At 37.2% G+C, this 22,209-nt stretch overlaps 2 protein-coding genes and 1 pseudogene across 2 annotated transcripts; all 3 read right to left on the bottom strand.

Moving 5' to 3' along the window:
- Nucleotides 1-1,577: 1,577 nt before the first annotated feature.
- LOC137726316 (pentatricopeptide repeat-containing protein At4g08210-like) lies at nucleotides 1,578-2,474 on the bottom strand (annotated as a pseudogene).
- Nucleotides 2,475-2,830: 356 nt separating this feature from the next.
- On the bottom strand, nucleotides 2,831-4,393 carry LOC137726696 (pentatricopeptide repeat-containing protein At4g08210-like). Its single transcript, XM_068465670.1, has one exon. It carries the CDS (start codon nucleotides 4,110-4,112, stop codon nucleotides 3,390-3,392), a length of 723 nt encoding a protein of 240 aa, XP_068321771.1. The 5' UTR covers nucleotides 4,113-4,393; the 3' UTR covers nucleotides 2,831-3,389.
- A 1,072-nt stretch (nucleotides 4,394-5,465) lies between these two features.
- LOC137737195 (O-fucosyltransferase 10-like) lies at nucleotides 5,466-9,723 on the bottom strand. The gene is made up of 10 exons (XM_068476606.1): nucleotides 9,238-9,723; nucleotides 8,646-8,724; nucleotides 8,409-8,476; nucleotides 8,187-8,275; nucleotides 7,501-7,698; nucleotides 7,195-7,399; nucleotides 6,928-7,095; nucleotides 6,673-6,840; nucleotides 6,375-6,565; nucleotides 5,466-6,255 (listed from the first exon to the last, which is right to left on the bottom strand). The coding sequence occupies exons 1-10, from the start codon at nucleotides 9,616-9,618 to the stop codon at nucleotides 6,075-6,077; spliced, it is 1,728 nt and encodes a 575-aa protein (XP_068332707.1). The 5' UTR covers nucleotides 9,619-9,723; the 3' UTR covers nucleotides 5,466-6,074.
- Between the last annotated feature and the right edge of the window lie 12,486 nt (nucleotides 9,724-22,209).

Here is a 22,209-nt window from a genome sequence, read left to right as displayed (position 1 = left end):
AATTTCGGCTACTCCTAATTAACCTTGAATATTCTCGTTCCTAATCTTATCCTTTCTCGTGTGCCCACACATCCAACGAAGCATTCTCATCTTCGCTACACCCATTTTTTGTATGTGTTGATGCTTCATCGCCCAACAACATGATTAAATCCATGAGAAACATGACAGGATACATGCCATTTTATGGTGTTACTTTACTAAACCACTTGGAATGAATCAACTTGGGGCCCAAAAGTGAAAGGCACAAAATGATAATGTAAATTTTTCCAGGTAATTTTCCGTGAAGCTTTTGTGCAGTTACTTTAGCTTCATTGCTAACAGTAAAAACTGGAAACTGGAAAGAAAGAATAAAGCCAAGGGCATGCCTCACTCCTGATTCTCACTTTAATACTTTATGGGGGGACATATATAGCCAAAGCCAACTGGTAATCATTGAAGAAGAAGAAAGCAACGTGGCAGTGGCAATGTCAATGAGTTGAGTTTTCTCTGCTGGCGTTGCTCTGCACAGTTGACGCCTTACAAAGCAAAGACCTCTCTGTCTCTGCATTCGACACTCACCCATCACTGACGAAAGGTGGAGGTAGGGCACCCATCCATGTTCCTACATTGTCGCTGAATTGTGTTGGGTCAGGCTCAAATGGGTTGGACCAGCGTACCGCGTTTAATTAGCAGCTTGGACCAGCTTATCTTTTAACCTGACGGAGAGATGCAGCTTCCTGGATTTGGTTGAGAGCAATAACTTGTAGTTAAAGCCTCCGATGACTCACGAGGCTACCTTTCCTTTCAATGCTGCAATCCTTCTTTGCTGTTTGACTGAAAGATGGCAACAATTGGCGCACATCACATGCAATGCAACAGCAAATGCAGAATTGACAACTCATCACCTCAACTGGATTCCTTTCTTTCCCCTTCTGTCACAAAACAAAAACATCATTCGGGCATTACATATATATTCACATCTATTTACTCACAAACGATTTATATTTTAAACTACTCTGATCTACGGAGATGAGGATTCAAACTTCGGTCGAATGGTACATAAAAGATAATTCACTTCTCGTTAGGTGAACACCAACCTTGATGGGCATGGATCTTTTAGCTTTGAATTCTTTCCCTTAACTACCTGTCAACACTAGAACATGCACCTCGCTGTGTTACTGAAAATCGTATTACGCAGATGAAACAAAACATACGAACAAGATGGGGAACTGATTACGAGTAATACAGAAATGAAGGTAACATCATACATCCAGGATAACTAAAACAAGATAGCATTTGTATTACAAGTGATACGCATAACTTCAGAGAACACGGATAACATTCAAAGAGTCAGATTTGATGGTGGAGGCACATCAAATTTGTGCCAGAGATACGGGTTACATACCGAGAACTTTTTGAGCAACCCATGAATTTAGGTGACACAGTTTGCTCTATCAAAATCTGCACATGTTGAAGTAAACAACAATGAATAGGGATCGCAAATATGACAGACAGTGACAGAAAAAGTACAAAATGCAAAGCATAATTAGCTACGGAAGTAAATTATTTAGTATGTTTCTTTCATTTTCTTTGAGAATCTAATTGAATCGACTGGCTGAATTCGGAGCCCAAATAGTATCTGCTATATAGTTTATCAGAAACATTGATGCGGATGTACTTAATTTCTGAACAATGCAATTTCTAATGCAGTGTTTCTTAACTCGAAATCTCAATCCAACGCTTTCCTTCTTAACACATCCAGCGTGACCAAGAATGTCAGCCATGCAATAATAATGCTCTAAACGATGTTTGAGTCGATGTTCAATTTTCATTGAACCAAATATGGCCAGCGCTCTTCAACAAGTCCAGCATGTCTGCAGGCTGATAGAACACCAAGATACGTAATTTCGTTTGGCTTCAATCCTGATCCTGTCATCTGCTTGAAAAATCTAATTGCTTCGTCTGCTCTTCTGTTTTGTCCACACCCCACAAGTATCCCAGTCCAACACACAGTGTCTCGTTCTTCCACAGAATAACCACATTTTGAGTACAAATCAAGCAGGGATGTCACTACAACTTCCTCAGATTCCTATCCACTCTTAACACACAAACCATGAACCTGTTTTCCGCTTCCAAGAGAAGTTAATCTGGAGCAAACTTTCAGAATAAACGAAATGACAAATTGATCTACTTTGAGACCCAAATACACCATATCCTGAAACAGCGAAAAGGCAAGCCAGCTTCGTCCCGTTGTCGCACACTCTATGATCAAACCAGACCAAGCTAAGGCGTCCTTCTTTGGAAGCCCTTGAAACAATCCCAACGCATTATTATTGTTGCCCAGTCTTGCATACATGTCTATAAGAATGCTTCCAACAATATGATCTAACGCATACCCTGTGGGTACAACCAAGCCGTGCACTTTGACGCCCAAGTCTCAAGTGGAATAAGTTGACACAAGCCTTTAAAGCACCACTAAAAGTGTAGGAATCCATGCAAGTACCTGAGCAATGTATTTTCAAAACTAAATCCAAAGCTGCGCTATTGCGTTCGTTAGTGACGTATCCTGAAAGATAGAATTCCGAAGTGCCAAACTATCAGAAATGGAAGTGTTTGCTCCTAAAATATGCACAATTTTACTTATTTGGGTTTAAAGTCAAAATATGACATTTGGGGGATTAGTGTGCAAATATACTAAAAGTTGCATGTGGGAATGTTTCACCATATGGTTTGAAGCGGTGGCTTTATTGCAAGTAAGTATGTTGGCATACTTGAGAGATGGACATGTGGTGAAAGAAGTCAACTTGCTTATTTTAAATATTAATTTATTGCAAGTGGGATTAATAGACATGTGGTGGAAAGCGAATTTGCTTCTTTTAATATTATTTCATATGCAAGTTGGCAGTGAAGCTTCTCAGCACAGTTCAATGTCCTCAGCAAAGAGGCTCTCTCAGTTCTCTATATAAAGAAGCAGAGGCAAAGGGATTATGGACACTCAACCAATCAATCAAACAATTCAACTTAATTCAATCTATGCACCCTTTTTAATACTTCATTTCTACAAAAGCCTTGTATTTCCTTTTAAAGCTCTGCTATTCTTCTGAGTAGTATCGATTTCCTTGTATTCTCATTTACATTTCTGCTGTACGAATCAACTTGCTTTTCAATAATCTTTACTTAGTTGCACTGCACTTCAATTCATTAACATTTCCAAGCAATTTATATTAATCTACAATACCTTTACCTTCATTTACTTCCTCTATCATATACCCTTTCAGTAAACTTGCCATTTACATATTGTTACATTTCTCCATATAAGTAAAGTCCTTATCTTAAAGGCAAAGAAAGAACCTTAATTTGAGGCACTCCCGGCATAATCTCTTGGTTAAAGGTCGAACTCAAGCGCAATCTCAATCATTCAAATCTCGACTACTAGCGGCAACTAGTAGTGACATGCTCGCACCCACCAGTTTCTTGTTTGAAATTCCCAGCATGCCCGGGAGGCGCATGGCGAATTTAGGGCGCAAATAGGAAGCATAGCACCATGAATGCTGATCAAACAGTTCTACAGCTTCAGTCAATTCATTGCAACCAAGTGCACACGGGAAAGTAAATCCATCTAACTTGAGGCCTTCTCCATGCATTATACAAACGAATTCAAATGCGCGCGAACTTCCATTATCTGCAAAACCAGCAATTATGCTGTTCCAAGATACAACACTCGGCTCTTTCATTTGATGAAACAAACTCACTGCCTCTTCCATCAAACCAGCCTCAGTAAAACCCGAAACCAGAGCACGCCACGTAGTCGTGTTTTTACTCGATATGTCATCGAAAACTCTCCTAGCATCAATCAAACTCCGACATTTGAAGTACATATCCAAAAGGGTATTCATCAAAACAGTGTCAAACTCCAATCTCTCGCCACATATCCTCTCAAGGATCAAATTACCCGTTCTCAGGTCGCCCAACAAGCCACAAGGTTTGAGCACCGCAGAGTACAAGAACCCGTTCGGCATCTCCGATTCAGACTCCAACATCCGGTTGTACAATCCCACACCCTTATCAGGTTTTCCGCAATTAGTATACCCAGAAACCATCGTGGTCCATGTCACAACTTCCCTCTCAGGCATTTCATCAAACAACTTCCGTGCGTCTTCCAAATATGAAATGCTACATGGATAGAGATCAGATTGTTAGCAAGAAAAATGTCATTCGAAACGCCGAGCTTGATCAATTGGGAGTGAAATGCTCAGCTGTGATTGGTCTGAGCTCGGCCGCCACAGTGGCGGAAAGCCGTGGCTATACGGTTCAAATACGCGCGTTCCATGGGTGAATTGAATGCGAGCTCGTGGGTTTTGCCGCGCTAATACACACACGTGAGACCCACCGCGAAACTGGGCCCCACTTGTTTGTTCTTATGGGCCCGACTCATTGTTATCACGTGGGCTTCTAACATGTGCTCCTGTTTAAGTACCCACCTCCGCCGACGGGCTTTAGAGGGTTGCACGAAATCAGTGTCCACATCATTTGATTTATCAAATTTAGTTTAAAATTTTAGTTATCCTAACATTATTTTTTACATTTTAATTTTTTTTATATTTTTAATCACAAGCAATATACTAAATTGCAAATGTCATATCTACCCTTATTTCCTTATACTTCAGGGGAAAAAAAAAGTATTTCCTTATTGTTTATTAGGAATCATCTTTGTTGAACAAAGTGAAAATTAGATGTCATAAAACCAAATAATGATGTAATATTTTTGGGAAGTAAATATTGATGTATTTTCTTTTGTGATTTTTAGGGCTGCTGAATCACACGATAGTAGTCAAGGAGAGATTAAAATGTCTCCATGAGCCTTCCTGACCCTCGGAATGGTCAACTGTCTTGCCAAAGCAAACAACTTGCCCCATATTTAATGGAAAAAAAAAATAGTGATGTAATATTTGAGAGTATAATTTTTCTCACTATTTTTAATCAGGTATACCATTAATTGAAGCTGTGTGTTTTGTCACCCTTCTATGTACATATATACACATAATTAAGGGGTGGCAACTTTTTTTTGAAAGCATAAAATTTAATAAAAGGAAGTCTCCAAAATATCCAGTATAAACAGTATATAAGTGAATGACCTTTGTTTCTACGATTAGGAACTACATTGATCCAAACATGATCAGAAGAGAGTGATTGAACAAAATTATCAAGAATATCAGCAACAAAATTAGCTTCACAAAACACAATGACGCTCCATTAAAAACAAGTTATCTCAAATGCTACACATCACACCCATTTGCATGGAGTTTCAAATTTAGGGATTTAGACAACATTACTTCGTCAAAATTTGTTTAATAAAAGAGAACAATTGGGGTTCAAATGCTTCGTTTCATCAAGTGATTCCAAATTCATTGCATCATATCACCGTTCCAAAAGTGCTTTTTAAAGAAGCAGTTAATCCAATGGATTCTACAAGCCATGCTGTCGAATTCAAGTTCTTTCTTTCAAATTCCTGCATCCAAACAGAGCTCAAGTTTTTTCACATATCGCCCTCCCGGAAACAATGCAGGCACTGAATTTTGCTATATCAAAATTGTTACAACGATACAATACAATGGCCAAAAACTTGCAAGTACAAAGTATTAGCATTATGTACTCAGGAATGCCTTTGACAACAAGAAAGAATCAAACTGCAAAACAAACTGTCAATCCCTAGGTTCCTTATATGCTAGATATATCCACCCGAAAACTTATATGCTTTATATCAATCTATGTGCGTCAAATGTTGAGCAATGCCCCAACATTGCCGGAGAAGGCTTGCACTTCAGCTCTGTCCAGCTACGAGATCCAACACCTCCATACGAAAGGGGAAGAATGAATCACATGGGATGAGGAAATCAAAATTGGAAAACCTGCTGCTGAAAATACTTTCTACATTTTCCCAACAGGCTTCAGAGCAACGAGCCTCTCTTCGAAGTCCACAGAAGGGAAGAGCTAGAGCCCCCAATGTAACCTTATGACTGATGATGGCACTCGTGGAAGATGCTTTTGAAGCACGACGTTTGTTTCTCCATTTCTCATAGCTTTGTCACAAAGAATCAAGAATGTGTAGATGGTACAATCTGAGTGTTGTTGTGCTTTTGGAGACAACTACACTCTGGCAAAGGGTATGTGTATACAGAAGATTTTCGTGTGAATTTTTTCACTCTCGGTATTATCTTTCCCTTGCGGTCACTTTCTGTGAGCATTGCTTCCATCTCAAGTTTGAAATCTTTCCAACTGCAAAACCAATAGTTTTCACGTAAGCCTAATGTCAGCGTTTATAAACTAGAAATCTTCAAATCGGGTTATTCCAAGCAGAAACTTTTTTATATTACAAAAACTAAACCGACAGATACCTCATACTCATGTTCTGCAGTAGAACAACAAGCTTGCGCTTATCAGGTATAATAGTCTTGGAATGCCCACCATAGAGGAATCTCCGATGACCCATTAGAAAATGTGGGAAGTTCCCACCTTGTGTTGTCACAAAAATCTCACTAAACAAGCATACTGTATAATCCAAAGCTGCCAATCTTGAAGAATAACCCTAGCAAAAGTAGATAAAATTTTAGAGCGGTAGATTTCAAAGTAACGTGTTTCACTAGTATCAAAATAATTTTGTGGGCGGACATTGCATGAAAACTAGTAAGACACCTCAAAAGGAGCAAGCTCATCTGGGGTTGCAAGAGACTCCTTGGTATGCAGATAGGGAAACAACTTGAGCAGAGGAGCCAAATGTTTCTCCGCCCAGTAGATTTTCCCAGAGGCTAAATAAATTGAAGTGCTGTTATCAAATCCCATACCCCGTAGTATCATTCCAACCTACACTAACAAGAAAGAAAAGGATTATTTCTCCATGGTAGGCAGCTATGAGCAAGTAGAAGATGCATGCGGAATTGAGTACAGTACCTCCAAGGGGGTAAGTGGGCATTTTCCATCAATCCTGTTGAGACCAGGTAGAGTTACGCGGCCTTTTCTCTTGAACTTCTCTCCCCATCCTTTTTGTCGAATTGAATTCATTGCGACATTTTCAGCCTCTCCTCCATCATACAAACAGCACGAGAATGCCACCATGTCCTGCAAGATGAAAAACAGTTGATAACATGATTAGTTTCATGACCATTACGCAGAAGATAGACAAAAACTTTAACAGTTTATGGAAACAAGCTGTATTACCTCCTCAAAACGGAGGTGGACTGCAACGTACTTTCCACCGGTCCTTGAACTCATTTCAGTCATTCGTTCAACTAGTTTATTTGCCAAATTTGATATGGCAGAAGAGAATTTCAATGCTTCATAATTAGCGAGGCATCTCAAATGCTGAATAGGAGGTGGGACATTCATTGCTAATCTATTAGCAAATGGAGCTATGCGGATAACCCTGCATAAACAATACAACTATGAAAAAACAACCTAGAGGTTTGGAAGGGTTTACGGCCTGTTCGATATGGAACAGAAAAAAATAAACAGTTTAGCACCTACCCCTGCTTCTGCAGAACAGGATAAACTTCTCCTGTGTAATAACGGACAGGAGCCCAAGCTTCGACACGAAGGGTTGGTATGTTAGAGATGTTGTGATCATATTTATCCATCAGAATCTCCGGAAGTTCTTTAACCACTTTAACATGGCCTTCAAGGGTGGCTATGAAATGATCTTCATCGTATATATCAGTAAAAGTGCTGTCAAACAAAAGATACTGCTTTTTAATTTCAATTGAAAACACAATAAGAGTATCTTGAAAAATCATTTGAAGAAAGATTAGAAGGACGGCATTCTCATAATGCTTTCTATAAACTGAGTTTTCCTCTCAAGGTAAACATCTGGCAGGCTTTTTGATACATGTTATTGGTCATTTACAGCAAGACATTACATGAACCTGACAACCTAATTTAGGTTCCAAACTTGTTGAAGTTGGTTAGACATGGATATACACACATATGATTTAAGTTTTTAAGGGTTGGGATTTCAATAAATGTTACTTTACCTCGGATCCCTCCAAACGTTATGGAATTCAAAGCGAGGAATAACCAACTAATTTAGAGCAAGACATTACATGAACCTGACAACCTAATTTAGGTTCTAAACTTGTTGAAGTTGGTTAGACATGGATATACACACATATGATTTAAGTTTTTAAGGGTCGGGACTTCAATAATAGTTACTTTACCTCGGATCCCTCCAAACGTTATGGAATTCAAAGTGAGGAATAACCAAAACTGCATTCAAAAGACCAGCAAGGGCCACAGCATTGCAAATCTGAGAAACAAAAAACATGAATTAATAACACAAACAAACTGTATGCCCTCAAAAGGAGATATGTACAGCTGCTGAAATTGAGCAAAATAAGAATAACAGGAAGCATCCCGCAAATAATAAAGGATTAACATACCGCAGAGCGTTGTTGGTTAAGGCCACCATTAACCTCCACAATCAAGTAACCAGTAAGGCCTGGGGAATCTGGAATTCAACGGAGACTATTAGAAAATGTGCCGAGAAAAATACTATCAGATAAATGACTCATGACCTTTGATTCCAAAACTACCAAACCTTCAATTTTTGACGAGTAAATTTACCAATTTGTCAAAAATGCAGCAGCCAGCTAACACAAGATTGTGCTATCACATACCTAATTGTAGTCCAGAAGCTGAAGGTGGGCAAGGCTTCTGCTCTTTCAACTTCCTTCTGAATCTCCATACAGAGGACAACTACATCCACAAACAACAAATCGTCTAGGTTAATCGCAGGAAATTCCACACTAATTTTGATTTTCATAATTCACATCAAAGTTCAATCCAACTGAACAATCCCGGGTTTACAAAACAAAGATTTATGAAATTTAACATCCACGTTCAGAAACCATGAACTGTACTAAATCCAGACTCTAATTTGCCGCTGGACAACATGTTCTTTAAACAAAAACTGGGAAAGAAACGAGAAAAAAAGGAAAAATTGAGCAACTGTTCTACTGCTTACTTGATCTGAAAGGACATGGGAAAAAATTGAAATCAAAGGTTTAAACTGTAACACAACAGTCTTATTTCAGTAAAGTTTCTGTCTTTTAGCTCCGAAGTGAAAATCTCAAGTCCAAAAATTGTATTTTGTTTTCTTTTCATACTCATCTCGCTCGGCAAAGCTGAAGGAGAAGAACCATTTTCCTGCATTTTCCCGGAAACCAAACAGAAAATAATAAAAAATGAGAAAACCCCAAGAGTCCGAACCTCAATCGGAGTGGAATTATCGGCCTGAATGTGAGGCCAGAGCAGCTGAAACATCTCGTGACTTCGGTAAACGGAACCGGGAAGAGGGGTATGACCCACTAGACCAGAGAACGGGCCCACACACATGAGCAGGCCAGAGACGTATAACAGGGGAAGAACCACCAGTAAGCGGAGGAATCGGCGGAGGAGAAGAAAACTGGAGACGATGGAGATGGGTTTTGCCCGGAGCTTCCGGCGGCAGTGAGGGACTGTAGAGTGACGGCGCGGCGACGGAGGTGGGCTAGGTGAGGTGCTGCTGCTGCTCTCACTGCCGTTGCCTCCACCACCACTACCACCACTAGCATTGTAATGGTGGTGGTGGGCCTTTGCTTTCATTCCCATCAAGTGAAGTGTGAGTGTGTGAGTTTAGAGAGAGAAAAAGCAGAGACAATTCTTGAGAAAGAAAGAGAGAGAGTGGAAAAAGAGAATACGGGTGTTTCCTTTGACACAGAGTTCCAACTTCCAGCAAGATTTTTAAGAGAGATACTATATGGGGGGAGAGGTGGGGTGAGAGAGTGAGCGTGGCTTGACGGCTTGACGGCTGGAAGCAAGCCAATATTGGGGACAGTTGGGATGGGGGGCCAGCTTCATTTTTCAGGTAATGGCATGTGTACAAGTAGACAAATAAAATAGTGTGTGTTTTGCCGTACTACAATTTAGTGATATTTTTCTTACTAATAAATTATAGGTTTTAGGTTTGATTCTCACCAATAACGAATTTGAATCACATTATTACTAATTCATTATAAGATTTAGCCAACTCCCTACCCTTTTAATGTAACTAATATCGTTTGTTCGAAAAGAAAAAAAAATTGTGTGTTTTTCGATTATTTTGGGTTAATATTAATTAATTAATTAATCTCAATTATTGTCTTTTTTATTCAAACCAATTGTATTCTATTTCTTGTGTTTTCTCTCCAAATTGAACTTTGAAAGCTCTGAAGTGTCGTATTCTGTTTGGTTCTTTTTTCTTTTTCTTTTTTTTTTGAAGAACTCTGTTTGGTTCTTTTTCAAGTTTCAGAATATGCTACAACCATGGGGGCGAAATGATAAGGGTTTCATTTTCACAATGTTTCGACCATTTTGTATTCAATGATCTGCATCTTCATTTTATTTCAAATTTGATTCTCACGTCCACGTTATCTTCTTCTAGTTTTGTCGATTGATTAATATAAAATTCATATCGTATCATTGAGGTTAATGATTTTTAATTATAAAAGTATTAACTTGAAAGAACGGGGGTATGCATGTCTTGGTAAAGCCTAGTTACATCCTAAACCAAAAGAACATATCAGATAATATAATTAGTTTGGTTCTATTTTGGCTCGGTCAATTGATTTTCTTTAGCTTGGGGAAAATAGAGGAAATAACTAAAAGATAGGAGAGTGGAAGAAGATAAATGAGATAGTGGTGATCGGAGAGACGAGAGAGAAAATGGCGGCTCAAAATGAAAACGACATAGGGTTGATTTTGTTAAGACACTTGTAAAAAAAAAAAAAAAACCTATATAATTGGTCAATTTCAGTTTTTAAATGGCAAAAATTGAAAGTCGAAGCTAAAGACAAAACCGATTTTTTGTTTCCTTAGCCTAGAAAAAAAAGTTACATTAGAATGTCAGGAGGCCACACAATCCCTTTTGTATCAACAACTAGTAGACGTCGGCAAAATGAACTTGCTAAAAAATACTAGACTCATATTACAAGCCAAATTTTAGCCTTTTCCTTTCAGAGCTGCTAACGACACTCCAAAAAAATTGTCGATCACCTTTCTATAGTCCTTTTGTTTTATTTTGGGTGCTAATAACTGTTACATTTCTTTTTTCATAGCTGTTGCTTATATAAATTGACATCCAACAAAAGTTAATAATTGATACAATAATACCAATAAGATGCCCCATGAACTTCATGAAATTATTGAAGTAAGAAAAGGGCCTAAAATTTAAAAATGTACCAATTGAAAAGAAACTCAAAACTTCAACTAAGCAAAACCAACACTGTCACATCCTTGCTCGGGCCCCCACCACATTCTTGGTTCGACTCTATCGTAGCACGATATTGTCCGCTTTGGGCCTCAATCACGCCCTCATGATTTTGTTTCTAGGAACTCACACGAGCAAAACTTCCCAGTGGGTCACCCATCCAGGGATTGCTCTCGCGTGAACTCGCTTAACTTCGGAGTTCCGATGAACTCCGATGCCGGTGAGCTCCCAAAAGGCCTTGTGCTAGGTAGAGATGAGAATATACATATAAGGCTTACAGGATCCACTCCCCTGGACGATGTGGGATGTTACAAAAACAATAAGGAAACGAATCCAAGTTTTTGGAAAGTGTCCTAAATTACATGCCACATAAATAATGTAGTCATTAATTAATTAGAAGAAGATGGGGTCACCGAATCTTGTACCAATTGGATCTTGCATCTGTCCTTTTTTCTTTGCTTTTTTTTTGCTTATCTCTTCCCGAGGGCCTTGAAATAGAAGATGGGGTCACCAAATCGTCGCCTTCATTGTCAACATTAATGCTTGAGGCTTCACTAGCAAATAATTTTTCCCATTGTCGGTCCGCATCGGTTTCCCACCTTGGACAATCCCTAAGGACGTTCCAAGCATGATGCAACTTAAAAGTTTAATATTTGGGCATAGTTCTTGTCTTGTAAATCACTATTGCTTTGTCGCCCTATGCAAGGAATACATAAAGACCAATTAGTTGCAAAAAAGATTGTGTACATGAAAAATAAACTTGTAAGGGAGACACTCACCACTTCTTGGGCACTCCTTACACTAGCCATGTCAACCAAGACTCTCTCCAAACTTCCCTTCCAAAAAGTGCACGCTTTGTTAATAATTTTCCACTAATCGTAAACACTACAAACTTCTCTTGGGTTGGTGTCCAACTTCCCCCGGGGTTGGTGTTAGAGTTGGAATTGAACTTCTCAATGATTTTAGCCTGCAAAACCTTTTTATTTTGATTCGTACCAATGATACCATCTTCACTAGTACAAACTCATGCCAAGCACAAAGGAACATCTTGATCATTTGACCAGTTAGGTCCTCTAATATGATCTCTTGCCATCTTAAAAAATTTAGAAATAGGAAGAAATAGTTATGGAAGTGGCTAGAAAGAAAAAAAAAATAGAACAATTGTATGAGAACAAGTGATTTTGTGTGGATGTTTGAATAAATACATAAGTATTTATGAAGTTTTAGGTGAACTTTGATTTAATTAAATTTTGTAAACCATTTTAGTTGTCGGATTTAATTTTGGGTCTTTAGGTCTTTTTTTTCTTTTTTTTACCATTAGATTTTATCATACTCGATCTCAGTGGTTAGATTTAATGTAATTATAAACTTAAATTTAAAATTTGATAATTTTGAATCTGGACCATTGGATCAACCAACATTCTAATAACGCATGTTATCCAATCAAAATTGAGCCGTTGGGCTTATTATGGGTGGCCAACAACTCATCAGAATGGGCCCAGCACTCACACGTTTCTACGTGTTGAGCGCATCATGCCTACGTGATCTCCCTTTTTCTCGGCGCCTCTACACGCATTATTTGCCAAGATCTTTAACCCAGGCCGAAATCTTGCCCAATATTTGCCCTAAAACCAGTTCTAACTCAAAACTTATTTTAGGCCCAGTTGTTGAAGCAACTTTGGGAGGGGTTTAAAATTTAAAAATTTATGTTTTAACCCAAATGTTGAAGATGATTTTTGTCAAATTTTAAATTATTTATTTTGCTTTTACTTATTTAGCGTGTAAAATGAGATCTACTTTTTGGCCTTTGCTCTTAAAATGAGATCAGAATAGTCAGAGAAATAGAGAAGACATGATCTGCAAATAATGGAAGTGACATGGATGGCTCCATCGACCAGCAAACCCTGCGGCCATTTTAATAGCCGGTTCATCTGGACCAGACTTACATGTCAGAAAATTAGATACTATATCTTATTCTTACATTTTTCACCATAAAAAATAATTTTATATAATCATTTCTTGTTACGTTCCCTTGATAACCAATGATTCACAATTATTTAGCGTTAAAATTTGGTGTCCGTTAAAATTAAGACACTAGATGAGGAAAATAAATTTGAATTTTAGATAAAAGCTAGAATTTATAAATTGAGACATGCACTAATTTTCTTATTTGGATTCGTAAATATAGAAATTTAAAATTTTCGTGTGAAAAAAGAACTTAAAATTTGGAACCTCCAATTTCAAAGTTTAAATTTCATGTAAATATATGTCATTTCCCAATTTCTATGAATGTGGGCTTAAAATAACAAATTCTGTATTTAATTTCTGAAAATAAAATTCCGTCATTTTAATTTTTGTCATTTTAATTTTTTTTAGTAATTTTAAATTTATTCATCCAATTACAATGTAAAGATTTTGGAACAAAATAATGAAAGGAATAAAATTGTGGACACAATTGACTTTGACTTTAGCAATTGTACATACCATGGTATATCAAAATGAAATACAATGAGAAAAACATGTTGCTTTCATGATGAACATATTGGTATATCATGTTCAAGATCTGACACTAATAAGAAAAGTTTGTTGACCTATGAAGATGGCCAATGGGTGTAAATCAAAATTTTCAAATAATTGGGTTTTTCCTAAAAGGTGCTTATTTTTTTTTAGCTCAAAAAGTAGTCAATTAACGCGAGAAACCTCGCGAAGAACTAGTACGATTACAATCAAATATAAAAGCAGGAGTAGCCCATAAGGGAAGAGTCTTATATCCAAAATATGCATATTAAAGAGGGATAAACCCACATCAGTCACAACATCAGCCACAAAGTTTATTTCTTGAAAATATGTTTCCAAGTCACATAATGTAAGGAGGAGACCAACCAATGAATGTACCAATCGTGTCTCAAATTCTCCAAGGGACACCACACCTTCTTTCCACAACATATATAACTAACTCAGAGCTTCCCTCCATAGAAATTCTAGAAAAATTCTTTTGTTTTGCAAGCTTGAATGCATATATGAGCGCCATCACTTCAGCCACTATTAGGGTGCGCTTGTTACACCGAACTATCTCGGACTAGACTAGTTTTAGAGATTAAGCTGGACTGGCTTAGACTAGACTAAGCTGGACTGGCTTAATGAAGCGTTTGATGCATTATCAGATTAAAAATCAAAACAATAACAAACTTTAATATTACATTATTTAATATATATCTATTAATATTTTAATACATACTTATTAATATTTTATTATTATGCAACATTTTTCATTTTCTTAAGAACTCTCCCTCTCCCTAGAAGCTTCTCTGCTTTTCTCCCTCTTTGACCCTGTCATATTTTCTTCGTTTCTCCATCTTTTTTCTGCATTTCAGATCCTTCAAAATTATTTTTTTGCAAAATTTCACATTCCCTAGAAACAAGTTGATGGGTTATTTCTCCATCTGATCAAGTTATTACTGCCTGGCTTTGTTCCTTCAATCGTTTGCTTTAGTAGCATTTTATCTCCATTTTCAACATATATGAGCTTTAGGAAAGCCTATATATGCCTTTGATTTGATTTGCTTCGTCAATTTCTCTTTTCATTTTTTCGTGTTTGTAAATTCTTCAAAAGGTTGAGATGTTTGGTTTACAGTCAGAGCATGTGGTTAAGACCGCTGTCCTAATTTTGCAGTGTGAGATCGCCGTCTTGCATCTGCAATGTGAGACCGCTGTTGCTGTTGATGTGCGAAGGACGAGATCCATGGGTCTGAAAGCAGAAAAGGCGAGATCGATGAAGCTTGCAGAGGATTAGAGGAGTGAACGAAGCTGGTCTTAGCAGTCCGGCTATTTTTGGAGGGTCTCGCTAAGACCCTTTAGTGAAGGCTTTAGTGAACGCGAGTGCCTCCTAATCCCACTAATGCTAATCCCTGATACTAACATACACGGAATTAGACTAAATGTTAGTCTAGTCCAATCTAGTGAAGGCTAAGGAGGGCAAACAAACATGCCCTTATAGTACATTCATCCAAGGTGCTTATGGAAGTGGTTCTATATCAACTTTTCTATTTTTTTTTTCACTTGTGATATCAAAATCAAAAGTGAATGACTATGAATTTTTTCCAGTTAATCCCCTACCAATAGAACCTCGATATCACGTATGAGGTGTTAGTGTACTTTTAGTTTTCGGTTCTTGCTGGTACGCCAACCATACTCCGGGCCCCAAAGAATGCATCCTTGGAGGTCGAACTCATGTTGAAGGTTATAAACCTTTACTCACTTTTCACTAAATTAATCCTTTGGAGTATGATTATTTAGCGTTAAATTTAATATCAGAATATTCATTTATTTTTCACCAATAACATCAAATTTCATAGTGAATGACGACTTATTTTTTAAATCACCCAATAACAAGAAGAACATTTGAGTATTTAATTCATAGCGCAAGCGCAAGATATACAAGATAATGGCTGAGCCACAAACCCCGTTTACAAGGGCGTCGCCTCAGGCTCCTCCGTTCCCACATTCCCACTATACAATCACTTTCATTTTTTAATTTGAAATTTCCATTACTTGCCAACATAAAATATAATTTAAACACTTTCTGGACCTTTATACCCTCGTGTACCCCGTACTATTACGTATTTTACCTCCACATGGTGCTGCTTTTTCTTTTTTTGATTCTCTAATTAATATTGTGGGGACAAATTATTGAATTACTATATTCACTACTCTTAGATGTATCAGGCACAAAGTATCAAAACACGTGCATCGGTGGCGTCAGAGGTTTGTCACTGCGGGGATGTCTCTTGACCTTCTTTTCGCTTTGTCAAGAAACACTTTAATGATTTCATAACGCACATTACCAATTTTTTTGAGATAATATTCTGTTGATTATATGTAAGAAGTCATTAAATTATTTAAAAGGAAAACTAATGAAATGATTTGAAAATTTTGAGTTTTAACGATAAGAACAAAAAGAAAGGTAAAGTGAATAGTACCATGATTAACTTTTTAGTGTAAAAATGTGGTTTTTCATTAAAGTGAACAATACCAGAAGTTTTTGTTAAAGTTTTTTATTTTATTTAAATGTATTGAATCAAGTTATTTAATGTTTATATGGTGACATGATAGGATATCATCATATAAAGAGAGATAACTAATTACATATAAGGAACCAGACAATGTCCATTTCTTAGAGAGATGTTATCCGTATCCTTACACGCTCGTTAACAATACTAGAAGATGAGGTTTACTTTAAAATTAATTGACAATATGGTGAGTGTCTCAACTTTTTTTAAATTGTGTAATTTAGAGAATTGAAAATAAAAGGAAAACTAATGAAAATGGCTTGAAAACCTTGAGTTTTAACGATAGGACAAAATAAAGGTTAAAGTGAATAGTACCAGGATTGACTTTTTAATATAAAAATGTGATTTTTCGTGAAAGTGAACAGTACTAGGAGCTTTTCGTTAAAGTTCCCTTGAATAAATTGTGTTGACGTCTCAAGGTACATATATTTATAAGCCAATGACTTGGGGTACAAGTAAAATTACTAAGAGAAGTAAACTTAACCTAACCTAACCCAAAAATAGATAAGAGATCAATCACTAAATGAGGAAGTTTGGTGGTGGCAAGGAGTTAGGAATTGGCATGAGCAATGCTGGTTTTTAGGGTTTCCCTACCCATGTTACTCTAAAAAAGGAAAAAGATATTGAGTATTCCTTAAGAATACTATATGCATGGCCATGTAACGTCAATGACAACGTATATATATAGTCAAAGTATCTTAAGAGCTCGAATTGGTATCTTAATTATCCTAAAACAGAGTAGAAGAAATCTTAATTTAATAGCCTAATCCAACCTCTAAGCTATATGATAATCCCCAACTTAAGTATTGATGACACATTCTTGGTAGAAGATACGTGATTTTCATATACCTCATTATTTTCTTTACATACTCATGTTCTTTCCTACAATATAAATTGAATAAATAAAATGAGAATTAATTGACAAGAACAAACAAGATGTGCATGCAGAAGAAAGAAATAAGTGTTCGGAAATTATTTTCATCATAAAATTAGGTTAGAGTACAAAATTTTCTGTGGGAGTCATGAGTGGATTTGAGCCAAGCACACTTCTTCACGAGAAATGCTTATTTGCAACAATTGTAAATAATACAATTGCTAGTCTAGTGGAAGATGTCGACGGAGAAAGAAAGTATATACCTCCCGTTACTTGTAATTTTTTGTCCTCCATAACCGACTTCGAATGTCTTTGCCACATTGCTCGTCACATCATCTCGACTCACGATCGGCAAAAATTAAGTCCAAACTGAAGTGGCCTAGTGGAACATATCACAATCGGCACTTAGGCTTGGGCTGTATTTAACTTCTAATATGTTTTTGTATACCATCCCTTTCATCCGCATGCCATTTCCGTAGGCAAATATCAGGCACCACAAAATTAGGTTAGAGTACAAAACTTTCTGTGGGAGTCATGAGTGGATTTGAGCTTAAGCAGACTTCTTCACGAGAAATGCTTACTTGCAACAATTGTAAGTAATACAATTGCTAGTCTAGTGGAAGATGTCGACGGAGAAAAAAAGTATATACCTCCCGTTACTTGTAATTTTTTGTCCTCCATAACCGACTTCGAATGCCTTTGCCACATTGCTCGTCACATCATCTCGACTCATGATCGGCAAAAATTAAGTCCAAACCGAAGTGGCCTAGTGGAACATATCACAATCGGCACTTAGGCTTGGGCTGTATTTATCTTCTAATATGCTTTTTGTATACCATCCCTTTCATCTGCACGCCATTTCCATAGGCAAATATCAGGCACCACAAAATTCTCAGTGACACAATCGCTATCTAATAGGAGTGTGATATCAACACACCATTTTTTATTTCTCTCACACCTTTTAAATTTCCGGCCGTCAGATTAGATGAATTGAAGAAGATCAACGGACACAAATTAATAAGGGTGTGTGAGAAGTAAAAAGGGGTGTGTGGATAGTACACCCCATCCAATATTATTAAATGGGGCATTTCATGTAAATTATTTTTAGATTTTAATATAAAAATATCACAAGAAATGAAAATTATGAGCTTAAAAACTACTCGGGTCAATTTCTAATTTGTAGTCAGCCACTACGAGATGACCCAATTGTTGAGAATGAAATTCAAATTTGTATTTCATACGACACGTCTTGAGTTCGATTTTTTACGTTGGTGAATCGCACGATGGTGACTTGAGGGGGGTTGAAAATGCCTTTATGAGTCTTCCTAACCCTCGAAAAGATGAATTGACGTGACGAAACCACCTGAAGGACCACTAGCTGATGATGCCTAATTAAAGATGAAAAGCATATTTGAAATTAGTTTGACCATTTGGGATATTTCGTGAATGCAACAAAACATGGAAATGGAAATTCCCATACTGTTGAAATTAATTTGACATGATGTATGATTTTATTCGAAAACATAACTATTGAATAAGAAATATATATCGACAACAAAAAAGAAAATAATATATAAGCTTAGAATTTGAGGTTAAAAGTACGAGTTTAGTCATGCACCCGAGATTATATGACAAATTTTTATTCACTTTCATAGTAACATTTCTTTCGTCTATATTAGATTTGATTTTCATCACAAAAGGTTCGTATCTCACATTGGAGGAGTTGGCTGTGCGGGGGAGGGGTGTTAATAATCACAAATGTTCATATAAACGTATGAAAAAAACTTACATAGAAAATTTGAGTGTCACTGCAATTTCAAGTTTAAGTGTACATTATATTATGTATTAATCCATAAAGAGAAATTGGGAGGATTTGTGTGACATCCCACATCGCTCAGGGGAGTGATCCTTATATGTATATTCCCATCTCTACCTAGCACGAGGCATTTTGGGAGCTCACTGGCTTTGGGTTCTGTAGGAACTCCGAAGTTAAGTGAGAAAGAGGCTAGAGCAATCCCATGATGGGTGACCCACTGGGAAGTTGCTCGTGAGTTCCCAAAAACAAAAGCGTGAGGGCGTGGTCGGAGCCCAGAGCGACAATATCGTGCTACGGTGGTGGAGCGGGCCCGGAAAATGATCCGCCCCGGGCCGGGATGTGAAATTTGGTATCAGAGCCTAACCCTGGTCGTGGTGTGCCGACGTCTAAGGGGGGTGGATTGTGACATCCCACATCGCCCAGGGGAGTGATCCTTATATGTATATTCTCATCTCTACCTAGCACAAGGCCTTTTGGGAGCTCACTGGCTTCGGGTTCCGTAGGAACTCCGAAGTTAAGCAAGAAATGGACTAAGAGCAATCCCATGATGGGTGACCCACTGGGAAGTTGCTCGTGAGTTCCCAAAAACAAAACCGTGAGGGCGTGGTCGGAGCCCAAAGCAGACAATATCGTGCTACGGTGGTGGAGCGGGCTCGGAAAATGATCCGCCCTGGGCTGGGATGTGAAAATTTGACTTTAAAACACAATGAATTGGAGAATTCACCACTCGCAAATAAATCAAGACAATTATAATTGTGAATTAAAAGAGAGAATCAATTTACAATTTTTTTTTTCATGTAACGATTCGAATTTAATTCAATAAAATTCTATCTTTTGACCAAAAAAAAATTTACTAATTTTTTTTCGTGAAAAGTTAAATCTATGAAATACCAATAGGGCACAGAGGCAGAATAGTCACAAGAAAAAAGAGGTTACCACGGATCAAGGTTTCGGTGGATCCCATCACGTGCGAAGAATGAGTTCCTTTCTTCTTCTTTTTGGCAAAGTTCTTTACGGATAAAGAGAAGAATGAGTTCGTTAAAAGCGTAGAAAGGGTACAAAAGAGTGTCACGAACTCTCCGAAACATGCGGTTCGGCCACTTTGTCGTGAAGCGAGTGACCTTAAATTTCAATGGCATTTTGGTAAACTCATGCAGAATAATTTCTCTGTGCAGATCCAATCTAGTGGGTATGTTAGGTGTCAAATCCCTATAAATCTGCAGCCGTGCACTGCCAGATGGAATTGTGATTTTTGAGTTGATTTACAACCTTTAAAAATTCAATTTCAATTGGACCCAAAATATTCTGAAAAAAATCAATAGAAAAAGTAGAGATTGCACATTCCAAGTTCCAACTTGCTTTAAGATAACTCAATCCTCCCCGTACTTAATCTTTTGCATTTGTCAACATTCTTTTTTAAAGTAAATTATGCGCCTTCTTCATCTATGTGTTTCTTTTGATTTCAACTTGCTCAGTTTGATCAGTGTGTTTCAATTGATTATCATCTTGGTAATTTCTATTTATTTTAACTAAAATGCATTTATAAATGTCAACGTGTCAAAGTAGATTAACGGCCGTGCAAAAATGACTACATTAACCAAATTCAAAGCACTTGAGTCAAGGAATCCCTGACCACGTAAATTTTTCTTACAGTTATTATATGAATTGAGTCTTATATTTGTTACATCATGTTAGTAAAAAGCGACTATGAGTGTGAGACACCGCAACGATAGAAGAATGTTTTTATCGTCCTGTTTATAGGCAATGTTCTTAATTTTAAGATGTAAAGTGATGGTTCTCTTGTGAGTTTTATAATACATACATGATTGAAGGGGTTGGCCCACCCTATGAGTAAAAAGTTTGTAGTAGATCCTGAATGGACTGGTAGCTACCCTCATGTCTAGGGTAAGTCGAATGTCGAGAGCCACTAACACAAGTCAGTTAATGATCAAGTGTTGATCCGACTTTTTATTGACAATGAAGTACAATTAATTCCAAAAACAATTATTGGATACTAGTAAAAAACCTCTATAACTCAATTGCTTAAGAGTATTCATTATCTTGATCTCCGGTCACAAGTTTGATTCTCCCTTCTTTAATATCGCTTGTATATAAAAAATAAAAAAATTAAAGACATGCTAGATTATGTATAAAGTCCAAAGAAAGTGAGTTTGACGTATGACATAACCAGAGATTCTACAAAGTTCACAAATATTGTTGATTTTTCATTTTTATTCAATAACACGATGGTGGCTAGGAGAAAGTTAAAATGTCTCTATGAGTCTTCCCGGCCCTTAAAAGGAGGAACTACCATGGTGAAGTTACCAGATGGTCCATTTATTTTTTTTTCAAAAAGAAAACATAAAGTACAATTCACTGAGGAAGATCTACCAAAAATCAAAGTGGTAAATTCAACATGTTAAGTTGGGAGGTAGTAGGCAGAGCAAATGCACCAAAAGAACGGTCCATAAATGCCATAATCTTTACCAGTCCAGACAGTTTCCTGTATGTTGCATTAATACCCTCCCCAATATACAATGTCAAAAGGGTAGCTGCGGAGGTGGGGGTGGAGATGGTGGGGCTGCCATTGCTATTAGCCATCGATGCATAAATTAACTGGTTAAGGGCGACAAGTAAATCCAATGGAGGCAGATGATAGATTTCACCTCTTCATTTAAGAGCTCTCTTGTTAGATCCAAATCTAAATGCATCTGTCCTTGTCTTTTGAGAGACGTCCTACCTTCCATTTTAGACACTCATGGCCTTTGTACTAGCACTCGAGATATTTATGTCGGCGAGTTTTCGAAGGTTTAGAGTTGAAAGACAATGACCTTTTGATTTAGTGACATCTAATTTCAAAAGATTTTGAGTTCAAATCTCAACAGTATAACATGACAATGAAAATCCCGACTTTACCCATTCGACCAAAATAATCTCAACTTTACTCATCATCAAAACAATGAGGTTTTTGGGGTACAATTTTGGTTGGCAAGAATTAAATTATATATACTAAACTTTTAGGCAATCTATTCCAACAAGCACTAACAAAGAAAAATGGGTTGAAGCTTGTAGATGTGTTCCATCAAAGCTCCCAGATTATATTGGCTGAATGCTTTTCAGATAATATTTTTTTTCATCACAACGATATTCTAATCTAATCAAAACTACAAGAAGAGAATTCAAAATTTGGTTCAAA

This window comes from Pyrus communis, chromosome 1 (genome assembly GCF_963583255.1).
Source record: "Pyrus communis chromosome 1, drPyrComm1.1, whole genome shotgun sequence".
Lineage (NCBI taxonomy): Eukaryota > Viridiplantae > Streptophyta > Magnoliopsida > Rosales > Rosaceae > Pyrus > Pyrus communis.
This window is presented reverse-complemented; position numbering and strand designations above follow the sequence as displayed.

Bases quoted from the DNA above. Each gene is read 5' to 3' on its own strand.
- LOC137726696 (XM_068465670.1), bottom strand. From the start codon at position 4,112: ATGCCTGAGAGGGAAGTTGTGACATGGACCACGATGGTTTCTGGGTAT.
- LOC137737195 (XM_068476606.1), bottom strand. From the start codon at position 9,618: ATGGGAATGAAAGCAAAGGCCCACCACCACCATTACAATGCTAGTGGT. The intron at 7,400-7,500 runs GTAGGTGCTAAA...TTGTTTATGCAG, and splicing joins CCTGTTCTGCAGAAGCAGGG to GGTTATCCGCATAGCTCCAT. The intron at 6,841-6,927 runs GTACTGTACTCA...TTGTTAGTGTAG, and splicing joins GCCCACTTACCCCCTTGGAG to GTTGGAATGATACTACGGGG.